The sequence below is a fragment of the Mytilus galloprovincialis genome, chromosome 8, assembly GCF_965363235.1.
Source record: "Mytilus galloprovincialis chromosome 8, xbMytGall1.hap1.1, whole genome shotgun sequence".
Taxonomy (NCBI): domain Eukaryota; kingdom Metazoa; phylum Mollusca; class Bivalvia; order Mytilida; family Mytilidae; genus Mytilus; species Mytilus galloprovincialis.
In genome coordinates, this window is record NC_134845.1 from 72,284,324 (window position 1) to 72,301,966 (window position 17,643).

The 17,643-nt window shown below is 32.8% G+C and overlaps 1 protein-coding gene and 2 non-coding genes across 4 annotated transcripts in view; 1 reads left to right on the top strand and 2 right to left on the bottom strand.

Moving 5' to 3' along the window:
- The window catches only part of LOC143042520 (uncharacterized), a 44,839-nt gene extending 30,961 nt beyond the window's left edge, over window positions 1–13,878 (bottom strand). The window contains exons 1-3 of one of the 2 annotated variants that reach the window (XM_076214877.1): window positions 13,806–13,876; window positions 3,986–4,039; window positions 2,055–2,219 (exon numbers count right to left, since the gene is read on the bottom strand). In XM_076214877.1, coding sequence (XP_076070992.1) covers window positions 2,055–2,219; window positions 3,986–3,988 — 168 coding nt within the window. In that variant the 5' untranslated portion in view covers window positions 3,989–4,039; window positions 13,806–13,876. Of the gene's footprint in view, window positions 1–2,054; window positions 2,220–3,985; window positions 4,040–13,805 lie in introns of both variants that reach the window. The other variant, XM_076214876.1, reaches the window with a different exon arrangement.
- Window positions 13,879–15,730: 1,852 nt separating this feature from the next.
- Window positions 15,731–15,803, top strand: Trnav-aac (transfer RNA valine (anticodon AAC)). Its single transcript has one exon. It is a non-coding gene; the product is annotated as a tRNA-Val (tRNA).
- A 1,365-nt stretch (window positions 15,804–17,168) lies between these two features.
- Window positions 17,169–17,241, bottom strand: Trnav-uac (transfer RNA valine (anticodon UAC)). The gene has a single exon. It is a non-coding gene; the product is annotated as a tRNA-Val (tRNA).
- Between the last annotated feature and the right edge of the window lie 402 nt (window positions 17,242–17,643).

The following is a 17,643-nucleotide window of genomic DNA, read 5'->3' on the forward strand; positions in this document are numbered from 1 at the left end:
ATGGGTCACTGTGAAAACTGTTAAAGTATGGAAAAATAAAGGTTGGCAGGTAGGTGAAACTTACATAAATAAAGAGATAAATGAAAAATGAACAGATTGATGCCCGATTTATATAATTCCAACGCCGTCAGTCGGCATCAGAAGCGACGAAGCAGCGCATCTATTTTGGGTGGGAAAATATCCACTTTTTGGTATGGGACGAGCTCTGACGTCCTACGGCCCCAGTTTGTCTGGCAAAACAGCCGTTGGACGTCAGAGTAATCTCGGACTATATATCTCTGAAACACACTTTTCATTATTACATTTTAACACGTTTTTTAATTGTTTAAAAGGTACAATAAAATTAAAGTAATTTGAACTTTCATGAAATTCTATGAAAGTTTATAATTATATCACGTAAAAAAAAATCCCAGACCGTCTGTTCATCCCATTGAGTTAAGTCCATCTGTCAGTATAATACTTAAAAAAAATGAACGATTTTTTTTTTTTAAACTATGCAATATCAATAAAAGTTTCTACCAAAGTTTCATGAAATTCGATGAAGGTTTGAGAAGTTAATTGATGTGTAAAAAACTTTAACTCCAGACTTTATACTTGTTAACTCCACTTTATACTTGTTAACTCAAGACTTTATTAATATATACTTGTTAACTGCAAAAAGGAATTCCTGTTATTCGGAAAATATAGGAAAATTAAACACATATTTCATCATTATGCGCTGGATACTCTTTTGATCATAAACGGTTTCTGTCTGACCCTTCCGTAAAATTTCACGAAGGTTTGACAAAGTTTTGATATTACTGATAGCTTGAACCCACATACTGAACCTAATATTGACGCCTCCAAAGAAATATAGGATTGCTTTGTTTCGCTTTCTCGACAAAAATTAAAACCACATATCGAATCTCAGCAGATAATATATTACTTTATCTAAAAGGAAAGTCGATAAAAATTACAATAGAAACAGACTTAGAGTTGACTCATTGGCACTCATAGTACAGAAACATTCCAAGAGCACAAAGATTATGTAAAAAATGGGGAGTTCTAGATGACGAATTCCATTTCTTTTTGTATTGTGACATTAACACATCATTGCGTTCTATTTTTTTTTGCTTATCTACAAGACTATGTACCATCATTTCAACATCTTGATGCATTTAATAAACTTAAACACATTTTAAACCCCATCCCTGAACTTGTTTGTCATATATAGGAGTCCTAATTAAGCAGTCTTTGTAACTGAGGGGATCAGACCCATGTCAGAAAAGCTTATGATTAAGTTTTTTTACATAAATTTATAATTGAACTCTTAATCAAAATATGTTCTATTTTATCCTGCAATCCGCCTTGTATTGTAAAAATAACAGGTACACAAATTAATGTCTGCTTTATTTGTACTTGAACAAATAACACCTCCTGTAACACCACTTCCATGTTGAGCAAGCGGTATTGTGGATATTTCTTTTTCCGTACCAGTTCCTTGTGGGGCCCTCTTCGCGGTCCGCGTTTACAATATGTCGATTTTTTTTTCTAGAAAGAATGCTTTAGATTTTAAAAACTAAAGCTTCAGGTGTTGGGAGTAAATTTATTTGTACTTGCTGCGAAACAGGAGAAAAGCTCGACAAGCCTCGCTCTTCGTCCTGTTTCTAAATAAATATAAATTATATATTTTCCGACAATGTACATATATTGTTTTTATCCTGAAATTTACTCCCAACACGGTTAAGATTTGACGAAATACCCATATCCAAATATCATCAGGTAAATATGCTACATATACATAATAATAACCAGTGTACACAGTTAACATGGTTAAGAAGGAAACAAAACGTACACAAAATAACAACCAAAGTAAAGTCATTATTATATTTCAGAAACTAACAACCAAAGTAAAGTTATTATTATATTTTAGTTTTCATTTTATAATATTATATTATAATTAACTTGTTTAATTAGGTATACATTTAGTGGAAGTTACATCGAGTCAATATAATACTTTTTGATTTGACATTAATTTACCATTCTCTATAAGATTATTGAATTATTGTAAATACCTTTTTTTTAGTCTCTTGAAATGTTGTCTGAACGTCTGCAGGTAGAGAATCATTTGAAGGAATAGGAAATCTACTGAAAGGTTCTAAACTGAACGTTTTACTTCGTAATGACGTGTAACATAACTTTCTATCAATACTTGCACCTCTAATCCATGGTATACAAATCTGTAATTAGAATATAATTGTTTTGCAGTTAAACTTATGTGCATAGATTCTAGAAGCTATATATCGAACTTGTCGAAAATGTGCATCTGTATTCAAAACCAATTTTAAGTTTTAGTCTCCAATAAAGGGGCGTATTGCGTTTCCGCTAATTTTTCAAAATTCCAAAACTGTATTGTACTACGTTTCCAGAAACTTAAAGAATACGTTTCCAGAATTTGTATTTATTACTTTTCTGGAAGTTTACATTTGAATGCGCAATGCATGCATACTGCTGTTACAAAAAACAAATCCTGCCGAGACAATCAGTTGTTCATTAAGATAGAAGTGGTGGCGTAAAGTTTAGTCGATAGATCTTTATAGTGATTATAACAAGGACAAAGATTTGGATGTTGGAAAATGAATGACACATTTCTTTGGTACCTGTCAGCGGTTTCAATTTTTTTTTCTATTTCGTTTCTTTTAATAATTCTGTGTGTGTTATTTTTCGTTTTGTTTTGTTTGTTTTTCTCCAATTCTCATATTAATATGGACTTATGTTTCTTGTTTAAGGTATTATCAGAAGTCAAGAAAACATCAGAGACATTAATCTACTTTATGATTTTCAATTGTATTTCCAGGTGCGGATTTCTAAAAAAAAATATGTAAAGCAGCAAAGTTTGCGTCAAACTAATGTCCTCTCCAACTATCCTTTCAGAGATATCACTGGTTTAGACAATGTTTACATCAGATATAACCTTGAGAGGTCATACCGGTGTTATGTTGCCGCAGAATTTTCTACTCACATTTCTTACCCTTTTGACTGATAATTGACCGGATTTCGTGAAAATACGCGGATATCTATTTTTAGAACTGTTAGAAACACATAACGTATTGCGCGGAAGGAACCAACCATAATCTATCTCCAGCAAGAAGAAACAGATGTTTTGTAATTCAAACACTTCTACTCTGTAATAATTAAAAATAACAAACTTAAAAGACTGAAAACGTCTGTTTCTGCTTTTAATTGAGTTAATTTTTGTCGAAAAAAGATATCGCCCATTTTTTCAAAATTACTGACTCAATACAAGAAAAAGTAGAAAATGCAGCTATGAGATAAGGCAAAAACTGTTCGAAATTATAAAAGTTTTTGGGAGAAAGAGTTAGATGAATTATTAAAACAAAGGCGCGAGGCAAATCAATTAAAGCGTACACATAATAAAAAAAATTCACACAGCGATGAAGTAGGCCAGCGACTAACAAATATCTATAAAAAACGAAAAAAAAGTCCACAAAGCTATTTTTAAAGTAGAGAACGTTTAGTAACAAGCGTGCACACACTGAAATGTCTCGTCTTCTTTACTTATCATTGATATTATGTTGATAGTTATCATTTTCACTATCTAAGATCCTTGAGCGACACGTAAACACTCATTTGATGAATTTTCTAAACAAATATAATCTATTGTATGTCATGCCATCAGTTTTTTTCGTGCAAACCATTCATGTCAAACTGATATGACTTCTATGTTAGATAAATGGTTAAAAGCCGTTGATGAAGGAAATTTAGTAGGGGCAGTATTTTTGGATCTGTATAAAGCTTTTGATATTCTAAATCATAAACTGCTCCTTCAAAAATTACAAATATATAAATGTTCTTATAATTCAATTCATTGATTTACTTCGTAATTGGATGATTCTTTTTTCAGATGTATCTACATTAAAAGCAGGTGTACATCAAAGGTCCATTTTAGGGCCTATTTTATTCTTTAAATTTATGAATGATTTACCATTATGCAATCCTAATCATGCCACTGATCTTTTTGCTGGTAATAGCACTATTTCTGTAATTGGAAAAGACAAAGGGTATACAAGTCAGACACTCAATGTTGTATTATAAAATATTTGTCATTGGGTTGATGAAAACAAAATGTTAGTTAATGTGTCAAAAACTAAGACAATATGAATCGGTTAAAAACAAAAAAATGTCTGTCATATATCCTTTAATGGCCAACAATTAATGAAAGTCACTGTGAAAAAGTCCTTGTTATTTTGTTGACGCCACTCTTTCTTGGTATGATCAAATTTATCATATAATCAAAAAAGTTAATTCTTCATTAGGTTTATTAAAAAGAATCAAGAAATACTTGAATCATAATGCACGAATTCTATTTTACAATGCGTATATTCTTCCATATTTGGATTACTGTTGTTCAGTATGGGGAAACTGAAACAAGATTTTAGTTGACAGTTTACTAAAATTGAAAAAAAGGCAGCTAGAATTATTTTAAACGAACACGATATTCGTAAACCATCTATTGAACTATTTATGGATACTGGAATTATTCCCATTACTAAGAGAATACTTTACCACAAGTCATTATTAATGTATAAATCAAAACATGAACTGGCACCAACATATTTATCCAATCTTAATATTGTGCCTATAATTAGTAAACAATCTTACAATACTCCGACTTTCATCATCGAATAATTTTATTGTCCCTAAATCAAATTAAATACAGAATTAAAAGCCAATTGTTCAGAGAACAATTGAAGGTCTTTCCACCGGTAAAGATCTATTTTGATATAAAAATATTAAAAATCAGTCTAAAATGTCACTTCCTATGGCTTTATGATGTATAAATATGAATTTAAAGCAAAGGTCAAAATCTAGAACGTCCTATTAACCAATGACTTTGAGCTCATTTTCAAGGTCACAAACCAAGGACCTCAAATCAAAAGATGCAAGGTCTTATAATATGTATGGATAATGAGTTATATCACTTTATGCATAATTCTAAATATAAGATGGGCGAAAACTCCCATTTATTGTTTACGCACCCTTTCAACCAAAATTTATAAGTTATGACATGTCGTAACTAACAATTTAGTAAAAATAACATGTCGATATGTTATACGGTTTTTGAAGAAAAGTGAAAATAAGCCAAAATCAAAATTTATAATATGACCTTGACCTTTGACCTTGACCTAATTTTCATTTTTTTAGACCAAGGACCTTAAATCAAAAGACCCTAGGTCTCTATTACCTATGGTTTACCAGTTAGAAATGCATATTACTAATATCAAATGCAAAAGGGGGAATAACTCTCATATGGAGTGTTCATATCGCTTCAGTTAAAATAGGACAAATCATGCGAAGGATATAACGAGCAATTTTATAAAATAAATTTGTCGCATTTTTCTACGGTTACGGAGGAGATGCACTCTGATGATAAACAGTGAAAGGGGAGATAACTCTTACAAAGAAAATGGTTCGCCTTAGCAGGGTGAAATTTAAAAGCGCATAAACTGTACTATACCATATGAGAAATATCTAAGGGACATATTGCGAAACAAACATTTATCGCAAGAACAAAATTTGGCGGAAGAAAAAAAAAAAAAAATAATAATAATCAGAACAAATACAATAGGTCTTTCCACAGAAAAGTGGAAAGACCTAATTATACAAATCAAGTTTTTCACGACTCCAACTTATATTTTTATAAATCTGCAGAAGCCCTTTCGAAAAAAGCTCTTAAAGTTATGTACTCTGTCAAAAGATATACAAGTGGTCTGAACGATTTACCTGCAAATATGTCTGTTCATTTATTTGATTCTTAGGCTCGTCCTATTCTTATACATATAACTGTGAAATATGGTAGTAGTACATGGATGTGTACAAATTATATTATAATGCTAGAGCCAAATAAAAAAAAATCTCCTTTGGATAAACTCAGTTATATAGATAAGAGTCTTCCTGAAGAAATTCGCAATGAGTTTTGTAAAACACTTGGAGTAAAGAAATGTGCTAGTAATATTGCCTCAAAATCAGAATTAGGAAGATCACTTTTGTATAAAGACCGACTTTTTTGAGTGAAAACTCATCTGATTTACTTTCAAAGTCAATTCCCAATCAAGGTATATACTCATGATACTCATATGTAAATCATATTAGCATAGGTCCGATAATATTATAAGCAAACCCAAAGATGAAACTACAAACAAAACTAGAGGCTCTAAAGAGCCTGTGTCGCTCACCTTGGTCTATGTGAATATTAAACAGAGGGAGCAGATGGATTCATGACAAAATTGTGTATTGGTGATGGTGATGTGTTTGTACATCTTACTTTACTTAACAGTCTTGCTGCTTACAATTATCTCTATCTATAATGAACTTGGCCAAGTCGTTTCAGTGGAAAATGTTAATAAAAATTTACAAATTTTATGAAAATTGTTAAAAATTGACTATAAAGGACAATAACTCCTTACGGGGTCAATTGACCATTTTGGTCATGTTGATTTATTTTTAGGGCTTACTTTGCTGTACATTATTGCTGTTTACAGTTTATCTCTATCTATAATAATATTCAAGATAATAACCAAAAACAGCAAATTTCCCTAAAATTACCAATTCAGGGGCAGCAACCCAACAACGGGTTGTCGGATTCATCTGAAAATTTCAGGGCAAATATATTTTGACCTGACGTGTCGTATAAACAATTTTACTACATGTCAGATTTGCTCTAAATGCTTTGGTTTTTGAGTTATAAGCCAAAAACTACATTTTACCCCTATGTTCTATTTTTAGCCGTGGCGGCCATCTTGATTCCATGGCCTGGTCACCGGACACATTTGTTAAACTATATACCCCAAAGATGATTGTGGCCAAGTTTGGATAAATTTGGCCAAGTAGTTTCAGAGGATAAGATTTTTGTAAAAGATAACTAAGATTTACTAAAAATGGTTAAAAATTGACTATAAAGGGGAATAACTCCTAAAGGGGTCAACCTATCATTTCGGTCACGTTGACTTATTTGTAAATCTTACTTTGCTGAACATTATTGCTGTTTACAGTTTATCTCTATCTATAATGATATTCAAGATAATAACCAAAAACAGCAAAATTTCCTTAAAATTACCAATTCAGGGGCAGCAACCAAACAACGGGTTGTCTGATTCATCTGAAAATTTCAGGGCAGATAGATCTTGACCTGATAAACAATTTTATCCATGTCAGATTTCTCTTAATGCTTTGGTTTTTTGAGTAATAAGCCAAAAACTGCATTTTACCCCTATGTTCTATTTTTAGCCAAGGCGGCCATCTTGGTTGGTTAGCTGGGTCACTGGACACATTTTTTAAACTAGATACTCCAATGATGATTGTGGCCAAGTTTGGTTTAATTTGGCCCAGTAGTTTCAGAGAAGATTTTTGTAAATTAACGCGGGACGACGACGGACGACGACGGACGCCGGACGCCAAGTGATGAGAAAAGCTCACTTGGCCCTTCAGGCAAGGTGAGCTAAAAACAGAGACTGTAATATTTCAGTAAAAATACTATAACTATGAATTTCAGCAAAGCTTTAATGAAATATATGACAATAAGATAACATGTCAAAATAGCAAACTTCTTCTGTTAAAGCATATAACCAGATGTCCACAGGGCGCAGCTTTATACGACCGCAGAGGCCGAACCCTTGGCTGTAAGGGGCAAGTATGGACACAACATCCAAGCTTGATACAGCTCTGAATTTGGATTGGGATTAAATAGTTGACACAGCATAGGTTTCTGACACAGAATGAATGTGGTCTTAAAAACTTAATTTTTATTTTGCTTTTGAGCTATTCACTATGCTGTTGAATATTAATCCCTCAAACACAAACATTTGTAGAATATTTTCTGAAATCTGAAATGAGAAAAATTGTACCCCCCCCCCCCCCCCCAATTCTTATTTACCCCCTCCCCCAATTTTTTTCACCTCCCCTTTCCCTTATTCCAAAAAATAATCTCAACTCAAATTTTCAATGAAGTATGAAACAATAACTACGTTGAGGCCTGGACTGAGTCGGGTGTGTCTATTCTGTGTTTGTCATTCATTATGTATTCGTGTTTGTTTTATGTAATGAGTTAATACTTCAGTTTCATTATGTATATCTGTTATATTCATTTGATAAAATTTACTGTTTGCAATAGCATTAATTGTTCTAAATAATAAGGATGTTCTTATCCCTAGCATAAAAACTTAGCGGTATTTGACACAACCTTTTTCAACTTTTGATCTTCAGTGCTGTACAACTTTGTACCTTTTTTTTCGCTTTCGATCTTTTATATCTGGGCGTCACTGGTGAGTCTTGTGTGGACGAGGCGCGTTTTTGGCGTATTAAATTTTAAACCTGATGCTTTTTGTTATTCATTAATCATGTGTTTCTTTGTCTAATACGTTTTCCTATTTATTTGTATTGTAGTCCTGTAATATTATGTTGTCATTTCTATGTTATATTTAACATTGCCATTAAAGCGCGAGGTTTGGCATGCCACAAAACCAGGTTCAACCCACCATTTTTTCCTTAAAAAATGTCCTGTACTAAGTCAGGAATATGGCCATTGTTATATTATAGTTCGTTTTTGTGTGTGTTACAATTTAACGTTGCGTCGTTTGTTTTCTCTTATTTTTGAGTGTAATTTGACATTGGGATAAGACGTGTCACGGTACTTGTCTATCCCAAATTCATGTATTTGGTTTTGATGTTATATTTGTTATTCTCGTGGGATTTTGTCTGATGCTTGGTCCGTTTCTGTGTGTGTTAGTTACATTGTAATGTTGTGTCGTTGTTCTCCTCTTATATTTATGCGTTTCCCTCAGTTTTGGTTTGTTACCCCGATTTTGTTTTTTGTCCATGGATTTATGAGTTTGAACAGCGGTATACTACCGTACTGTTGCCTTTATTTATTACTCATTTTAATACATCATAAAATATTAAAATATAAAATGACATACAGTCATGGTTAAAATAATATTAATGAATACTAACTTCTAATATTTTTTTACAGCTAATAATCTTAAGACATCATTTCTAAATACCTAATTTTCAAGCAGTATAAGGGAGGTAATCAAACATATATATAACAGTATTCTTAAAATGGATTTGGATTACCTCCCTTTTTCTGCTTTTAAATTGTCTGAATTGTCCTTTAACCAGAAAAAACTTGTTTTTCCCCTTTTTGCCCCTAATGGCTAAATGATTTGAGCCATAAGCCCTCATAATCATCCCTTTGTAGTATGGAAACTTGTGGTATAACTTCAGAGAGATTTATTCACTGTAACACAAGTTATTGACTTGAAACTACAAAAATGCTTATTTTGGCCCCTTTTTTGGCCCCAAATTATTGAAACCCCCTTGGAGCAAGAACCCCAAAAATCAATTCCATCCTTTCCTTTGTAGTAAAACACCATGTAGTATAATTTCAGAGACATTCATACACTTACACACAAGTTATTGTCCGTAAACTAGAAAAATGCCCCTTTTTGCCCCTTATTCCTACATGTTCGGGAAAATTAACCCCACACTCAATCCCAGCCTTTCCTTTGTTATATGGAACCTTGTGGTACCATTTCAGAGAGATCCATACAGTTAAACATAAGTTATTGTCAGGAAACTAGAAACAGTCATGCTTGTTTAGTACCATTTGGTCTCCAATTCCTGAACGGTTTGGGCAATTACTCCCAAAATAAATCCCAATCTTCTACTTATAGTATTGAACCTTGTACATGTGGTACAATTTCAGAGCAATCAAAAATATTTACCGCATTTTAAAATAAAAAAAAATCGAATCATTCTTAGTCACCAGTTATTGTATAAATTTCATAGAGATCCAAAGTTCCAAAGTTGTTGTCCGGAAACTAAATTTTTTCGGACGACGACGACGACCGCGACGACGACGACGACCGCGACGACGTGATAGCAATATATGACCTTAAATTTTTTTGCGGTCGTATAAAAATGATCAGCAAGATCTATTAAAAAGTCAAATTTGGATATATAGTTAGTATACTGTCACTTTTCATAAGAGTGATTGGCGTAACCCGAGAATTTGTTTCACCCCCGGGTTTTGAGCAAAACTAAAGAAGATAGAGTGAAACTAAACAGACTCAAAGGTCAGTAATACAAGATCAACAAAATGGAATTTTTTGTCATGAAGTCTTTTCTAGTCTACAATGTTGGAAAGTGTCCTTTGTTTGATTAGCACTTAGACCAAGGTGAGTTATTCAAAACTGGTTTTCACACTCAGGTCTTATGTTGTGATGTTACACGCCTGTCCCAGATTAGGGGAATGTTTCAGCTTTTAAACTTTTAAAAACCCAGTCATATTCTTTGTGTTCCTGTATCAATTAAGGCCTAAAATTCAGTGGTTGTTGTAGGATCATGTCTGCCAAATTTGGGTTTTCGTCATAATTAGACTATTTTCGCTTTACCGACTTATGACTCTAGAGTTTATATTTGTTCGACTGGTTAGATTTTCTGTGGTAGGACATCCTGTTACTCGGTCAAGTAAGAGCAACTTCAAGAGAAACAAGAATGTGTCCATAGTACATGGATGCCTCACTCGCACTATCATTTTCTATGTTCAGTGGACCGTGAAATTGGGATAAAAACTCTCATTTGGCATTAAAGTTAGAAATATCATATCATAGGGAACATGTGTACTAAGTTTCAAGTTGTTCGGACTTCAACTTCATAAACAAGAATTCAATTTTTGATGAAATTAAATAAAGTTCAATTTTCGACCCTTTAGACCTCAATTTGGACCAATTTGATAACAGGGTCTAAATATCAAAAATCTAAAAACATAGTTAGATTCAGCATATCAAAGAACCCCATAAATTCTATTTTTGTTGAAATCAAACAAAGTTTAATTTTGGACCCCGATTTGGACCAACTTGAAAACTGGGCCCATAATCAAAAATCTAAGTACATGTTCAGATTCAGCATATCAAACAACCCCAAGAATTCAACTTTTGTTAAAATCAAACTAAGTTTAATTTTGGACCCTTTGCACCTTAATGTAGACCAATTTGAAAACAGGACCAAAAATTAAGATTCTAACTACACAGTTAGATTCGATATATCAAAAAAAAAACCAATTATTTAATTTTTGATGAAATCCAACAAAGTTTAATTTTGGACCCTTTTGGTCCCTTATTCCTAAACTGTTAGGACCAAAACCCCTAAAATCAATCACATCCTTCCTTTAGTGGTTATAAACCTTGTGTTAAAATATTATTGATTTCTATTTACTTATACTTAGGGAGCTACCATTTGATTTTTATGGGGGGTGGGGGGGCTAGGATGAAATTTGAAAAAAATAGGCAGGACAGGAGTTTTGAGTAAAAAAAAAGGCAGGATGAGACACTTTGCAAAAAAAACAGGCAGGATGACAATTTTGGTAAAAAAAGTCAGGATAAACTAATAAAAAAAAAGGCAGGACCGAATAGAGTGAAACTGAAATAAAAAGGCAGGACAGAGATTACAACTAAAAAAAAATGCAGGACAACATTTTTCATCCTAGCCCCCCCCCCATAAAAATCAAATGGTAGCTCCCTTAAGTTATTATCCGTCTTCGGACGACGCTGACGCAGACGACGTGAAAAATTGACGAAACTTGCAAACTTTTTCGGCAAAACTATTTTATCATATGTTTAGTAGTAAATACAGTAGTTTTGCATATGTGATAAATAGCCTGCTGTTTAATCCATATCGCGCAACTTTGATGCGCACCCTTTATCGCATACCCTTTATCACACCCTTACCCTTTATCGCATACCCTTTATCACATCCCTACCCTTTATCACACCCCTACTTTTTTTTCTTTTTTTTTTTTTTACATAAAGTCAGTTTTGTTTTTTTGGCTTAAGAAAAATTTTCCTCAAAATAGGTCAATTTTTTGAATGACGTCATTTTTTGGTATGTGACGTCACGAACGTCAGGTTTTCATATTGTATGTGACGTCACGAACGTCAAGTTTTCATATTTTTTGGCACACTAAATACAACTATAAAAAATACAAAACACACAAATAAATACAATAATAAACAAAATATTTTTAAAATAACAGCACGCAAATTGTAAGGTTTTTAAACCCAGGTGCTTCGGATAAGTAATTGAGAAGTTCTTTTAAGGCATATGAAACAAGACAAAAGTAGAACTTAAAGTAACCCAGTGCTATGGATCAGAAAACAGTTCATATAATATAATACTCTTCTGTTGAAAAATATGATAAAGCATATAATACATGGCAAAATCCGTATCACATGCCGTATCACCCTCGACCAACATCATCCCTCGGGCCTAAAGGCCCTTGGGCTGATATTGATGTCTCTGGATGATACGACATATGATACGGATTTTGCCATGTATTATTCTCTATGTATTTACTACTAAACATATGATAAATAGAGTTATTATACTCAGTTCAATTCAATTCAAATATTTATTACGTATAAACTTTAAACATTAAGTTTGTGACATACAACATAAGTAAACAATATAACTATAATTCACACATATATATGTAGGCTATATATATAAAGTGCCTAGAAAATCAACCTTACGATGTTAGAGTAGATTTCATTTTGATTCGTAACTTCCTCCCCGGCGCCGCCGGGCTGGAACCTGTACTTTTTGTTTCTAACTTCTACGACAACATATATGAAAGGTAACATCCGGCCACCGAAAGCTTCATTTTAATGAAGCCCAGGTGGTCGTATGGTCTAGTGTGGTCTACAGTGCAAGCGATTTGGTGTTACGATATCTCAGTAGCATGGGTTCGAATCCCGGCGAGGGAAGAACAAAAAAATTGCGAAAGCAAATCAACAGATCTAACATTGTTGGGTTGATGTTTAGACGAGTTGATATCATTCAATTCAAGCTAATAGTCCAGTGTCCCCTGGCCTCAGTTCTAATGACTTTTTGATGTAGGGCCCCACTTTATTCACTTATGATGGAAAGGGTGGGAGAAAGGAGAAAGGGGGTAGGAGAAAGGAGAGGAAGGCTGGCATGGGAGAAAGGAGAAAAGTTGGAGAAAAAAATAAAATATGAAAAAATAAAATATCTCTCTTTTTTCAGGTAAATTAAAAAAAATAAAATAAGGAGAAGAGGGGTAGGAGCAAGGAGAAGAGGGTGGGAGAAGGGAGAAGGGTACCCCCTGTCCTCCCCCTGTCCTCCCCCTCATCTCTCTTTAAATGTATCACATTCTTTCTTTTGAGAAAGTTAGAGCCGTATTCGCGACTGAGATTTGTGATGACAAATGTAGGTTGGACTAATTTAAGAGGGGGAGGACAGGGGTAAGGAAGACAGGGAGAAAGGGGGTAGGAGAAAGGAGAGGAAGGCTGGGAGAAAGGAGAAAAAGTTGGAGAAAGGAGTAAAATAAAATATCTCTCCTTTTAAAAAATGATCTAATATTTCAAGAAAAAATATCTCAAAAGGAGATGTTTTATTCTAATGGGAGAAAGAAGAACGGGGTAGGAGAAAGGAGAAGAGGGGTGGGAGAAGGGAGAAGGGTACCCCCTGTCCTCCCCTTCATTTAACGCCTGACTAATAGTAGATATAGTTTTAAATTAAACCCGTTTATATTCTGATCCTGTATGATCCTATATCATGTATATGTATGTGTCTGATACTATTTTAACATTCGGCTAGCAAAGAATGGACATACCAATCATACAGTGAATAAGGCTATGGCAGTTATAAAAAAACAAGGATTATCGGCTATTTTTAAAATACCTAAAGAGCTGTCTCTAGACATTTATTTCAAATCATTGAGTACATACCTGAAGAATGACTTTACAAGGTCGATAACGGAGCATCTCGCTTGATAGTATAAATATACATCTATAAATAGAATACACAACAGCACTTACCAATCACTGTGTATCATCGCCACCGGAAATTTGGTACTAACGAAGCGGAGAGAAATAGAAAAAAAAAGGTAAACAAGTTAAGAATTCATCCAATTTAAAACTTTTCCACTCATTGGGTTAAGAAATGGTTTTCTGATATATAATTCTTTAAAGTATAAAGGCCGATAAGTACAAAATTAAGACAAGATTTTATTTTATGAAATTATATAATATTTTATTGTTATAAGATTTAATATAATAGTTATGTAAAACACATGTTGTGTTAGCTCTGATCCTGTCTATAACGTTATAGTATGGTATTAGTTTTCTGTTTTGCTTTTTCCAATCATATTGTGTTGTAAAATCATGCCCTTTATGGGTTCTTGATTAGATTAATATATCATAATTCTTTATTTGCAAAACATACAAAAACCAATTTTTGTTATGGCAAATACATTGACAAAACAAACATGTTCAAACATAATGAAAACTCGACAAAATTAAATTAATATTATAAGAGATATGATAAAAACATTAATAAAATTCTTCTATACTCCAATTTGAAACCGGAAAATTTTGAGGTCGATCGTCCTCTGTCGCCCCATTGTCAAGATATTGAACTGTTTTTCATACATATGCTAAAAATATTGTCAAAGAGACTAACGTTGACCTTAATATTCTTTCTACTTGTAAGGACATAAAAGATGTAAATAAAATAAAAAACGATATAAAGTTAAAAATGAAAAATAGATATGAAGATTTAATTCAAAATAAATTTCAAAACATCGATGATAAAAGTAAATTTTTTCTCTATAAAAAACTTAAAAAAGATTACAAACTAGAATATTATCTAAATACATCTAATTTTCAGATAAGGAGATTAATCACTAAATTTAGAATAAGTGATCACTCCCTCTTGATTGAAAAGGGGAGATATTTTAAAATCCCAAGAGAGGAACGTCTTTGCCATAAATGTAAAATACTAGAGGATGAGAAACATTTTTTACTATATTGTGAGTATAATAAAACTCTAAGAAATGAATTTTTTCATCACATATGTACAGAAAATAATAACTTTAATAATTTAAATGAAGAAGAAAAAAATCATTATTTACTAAATCCATCATCGCCTTTACAAACAAATAAGTTAGGATCCTTCTTGAAAAAGTCATTAGAACTGAGGGCAGGGGACTCTTAACAACTTGTTTGTTGTTATACATTTTAATGCTGTTGATATTTTGTATGTTTAATATGTATGTATATATGTTTATTGTGTTTATTGTAATAATATATGTTGGTCACAAACTATAAAGTTTACATGACAATAAAATATTTGATTTGATTTGATTTATTATTTTTCCAGACACGTTTTTAGATTATTATAGTGTGGCATCATATTTACTGAAATTTGTTGTCAAAAAGATGTTTTTAAAAGAATATAGACCATAAAAAATAATTAAAGTCTAGGGTACGGCAACTTGCTCGTGTTGACAAATTTACTGTATGGCAACTTGTTTTCAACTGTATGGCAAACTTTGACTTGCTAATTTTGAAATATTTATTTGCCGTCCTAGTTTCAAAGAAAATAAAGTATCAAGTTCAAATATCTAATTATGCATTTGAACCATTCCCTTGACAGCATTTAAGATGTATACAATATAAGGCCAGTACTTCTTTTAGGTTTTAGAAGTGCTTCCTATAAGTTTGCATGACGGACTCTTCAAATGTTTAATACAATATGCTTAAAAAAAAATCAATCACAGTAATGCAAATGAGTATTAAAAAAACACCAATATGCCAATGATCAGTCGGACAGCTGACTACTAAATAAATGAATAAGGCAAATCTCATTAATGGTTTCCGTGGTGTAGTGGTTATCACATCCGCTTAACACGCGGAAGGTCCTGAGTTCAATCCTCAGCGGAAACATACTTTTTTTCGGCCTGGACAAGGTTTTTTTTTTTTACATTGGTACTGACGCGTCAACTTCTACAAATGTGAGACTCTTTTGTCGAGAAATTTTCCTCTTTTTGTTTAATGTCAAATAGCTCTTTTTAACTAAAAAGAAAAGAAAAGAAAGCAGGATTAAGCCACGGTTACAATACACCATTAGATTTTATGGGCGCAGTCATTTTATGAGCATAACATGGTATTCAGAATTAAGAGTATAGCTAATCCTGATTGGTCGAAATGTGCGCCCGTTATTTTTTTTTTTTATTATTAGAGACTTCGTGCACTCTGCTTTATACAAAAGGCAAAATAAAAATCATTCCATAGCCCTATAAAGGCACTGATCGAGATGACTTTTCAACACTAGGTCAAGACACGTATGTTTTAAGGGCAAAATTGATAGGCATGGGAGATAAGTACAAAATACGCTAAGAAAAGCAACGCGAACCTATATTTTTTGGACCAAAAAATACTGTCCTAATAACTTTTCTTTGATTCTAGCAAGGTTTCGTTAAAAAAAAATCAACTTTCTAAAGTCGGTATCTCAAAAAAGGCTACCATTGTCGCCTATGGGGAAATTAATTGTTTATTTCAATCTTAACAACACTTCATTTCCTAGACGGTTTACTACGAAATCTCAAATTGTAACAATATCAAAATCGAGAGGAAATTGCATCAAATAGATATGTCATTACATGTATCAAACGGAACCAACAATCATTCCCAGGCAGCAATGACTGTTATTGTTTCATTGCATTTAAGGCAAGTGCATCATGAAAGGTGCACTTGAATAGGTCCCTATTTGTTTTGTTTTTAATGTACGTCTATCATTTGTCAACTTGTTTAAGTTAGATATATTATCGGCATAATTGCATGTAGTTATCCTCTTTTGATTCGACGCCGAAGTTTAACAGTTTAACAATTTGAGAAAACGGTAGCATTTGCTACACGGATTGTCATTAAAACTGTAAAAGGTCTCAATACAGCAACTATAAATTGTAACACGTTAAAAGCAATTGCTGTGGTTGTTTTCTTTTTCTTTTTTTTTTCTTTCTTCAACTGGCACAATTTAACCATTCAGTATGATATATAACACGTTAGATAATGGTAAATGTCAGTTTCTGAACCATTCTGTCATCTGCCAAAAGCTATATAGACCTCACATTTGCCATACTGTTTTGGAGATGATAGGTTTTTCAATAGATTGCCGCAGGACCTTGGGTGCCAACAAATATTTCTGAATTATTGTATCTAGCCAAATTTTAGGTTTCAAACAATTACAGTTACACAAACAATTTCTTTCGTTATTAAAAGTAATGGAGTGCCCATTTGCAAAAACAAACCAGGTTCTGGCGAGGTTCGAACTCGCGACCTTCTGCGTGTAAAGCAGACGTGATAACCACTACACCACAGAACCGGACAATATACTTATCAAATATTATCGAATTTATACTTCAGTTTATATATCATGTGAAAATCGCTATACAAATAGGCATATCATCAAAGTCTAACTTGGGCCTCTCAGCTTAGATTACTTTAGCACACACAGGTTAAAATGAAACCACTGACACACATGGGGAAAGCAAGATAAAAAAGAAAACTGCACCAGTCTTCCATATTTCAGAATGTATCATGTACTTCTTGTAGGTTTTAGAAGTGCTTCCTATAAGTTTGCATGACGGACTCTTCAAATGTTTAATACAATATGCTTAAAAAAAAATCAATCACAGTAATGCAAATGAGTATTAAAAAAACACCAATATGCCAATGATCAGTCGGACAGCTGACTACTAAATAAATGAATAAGGCAAATCTCATT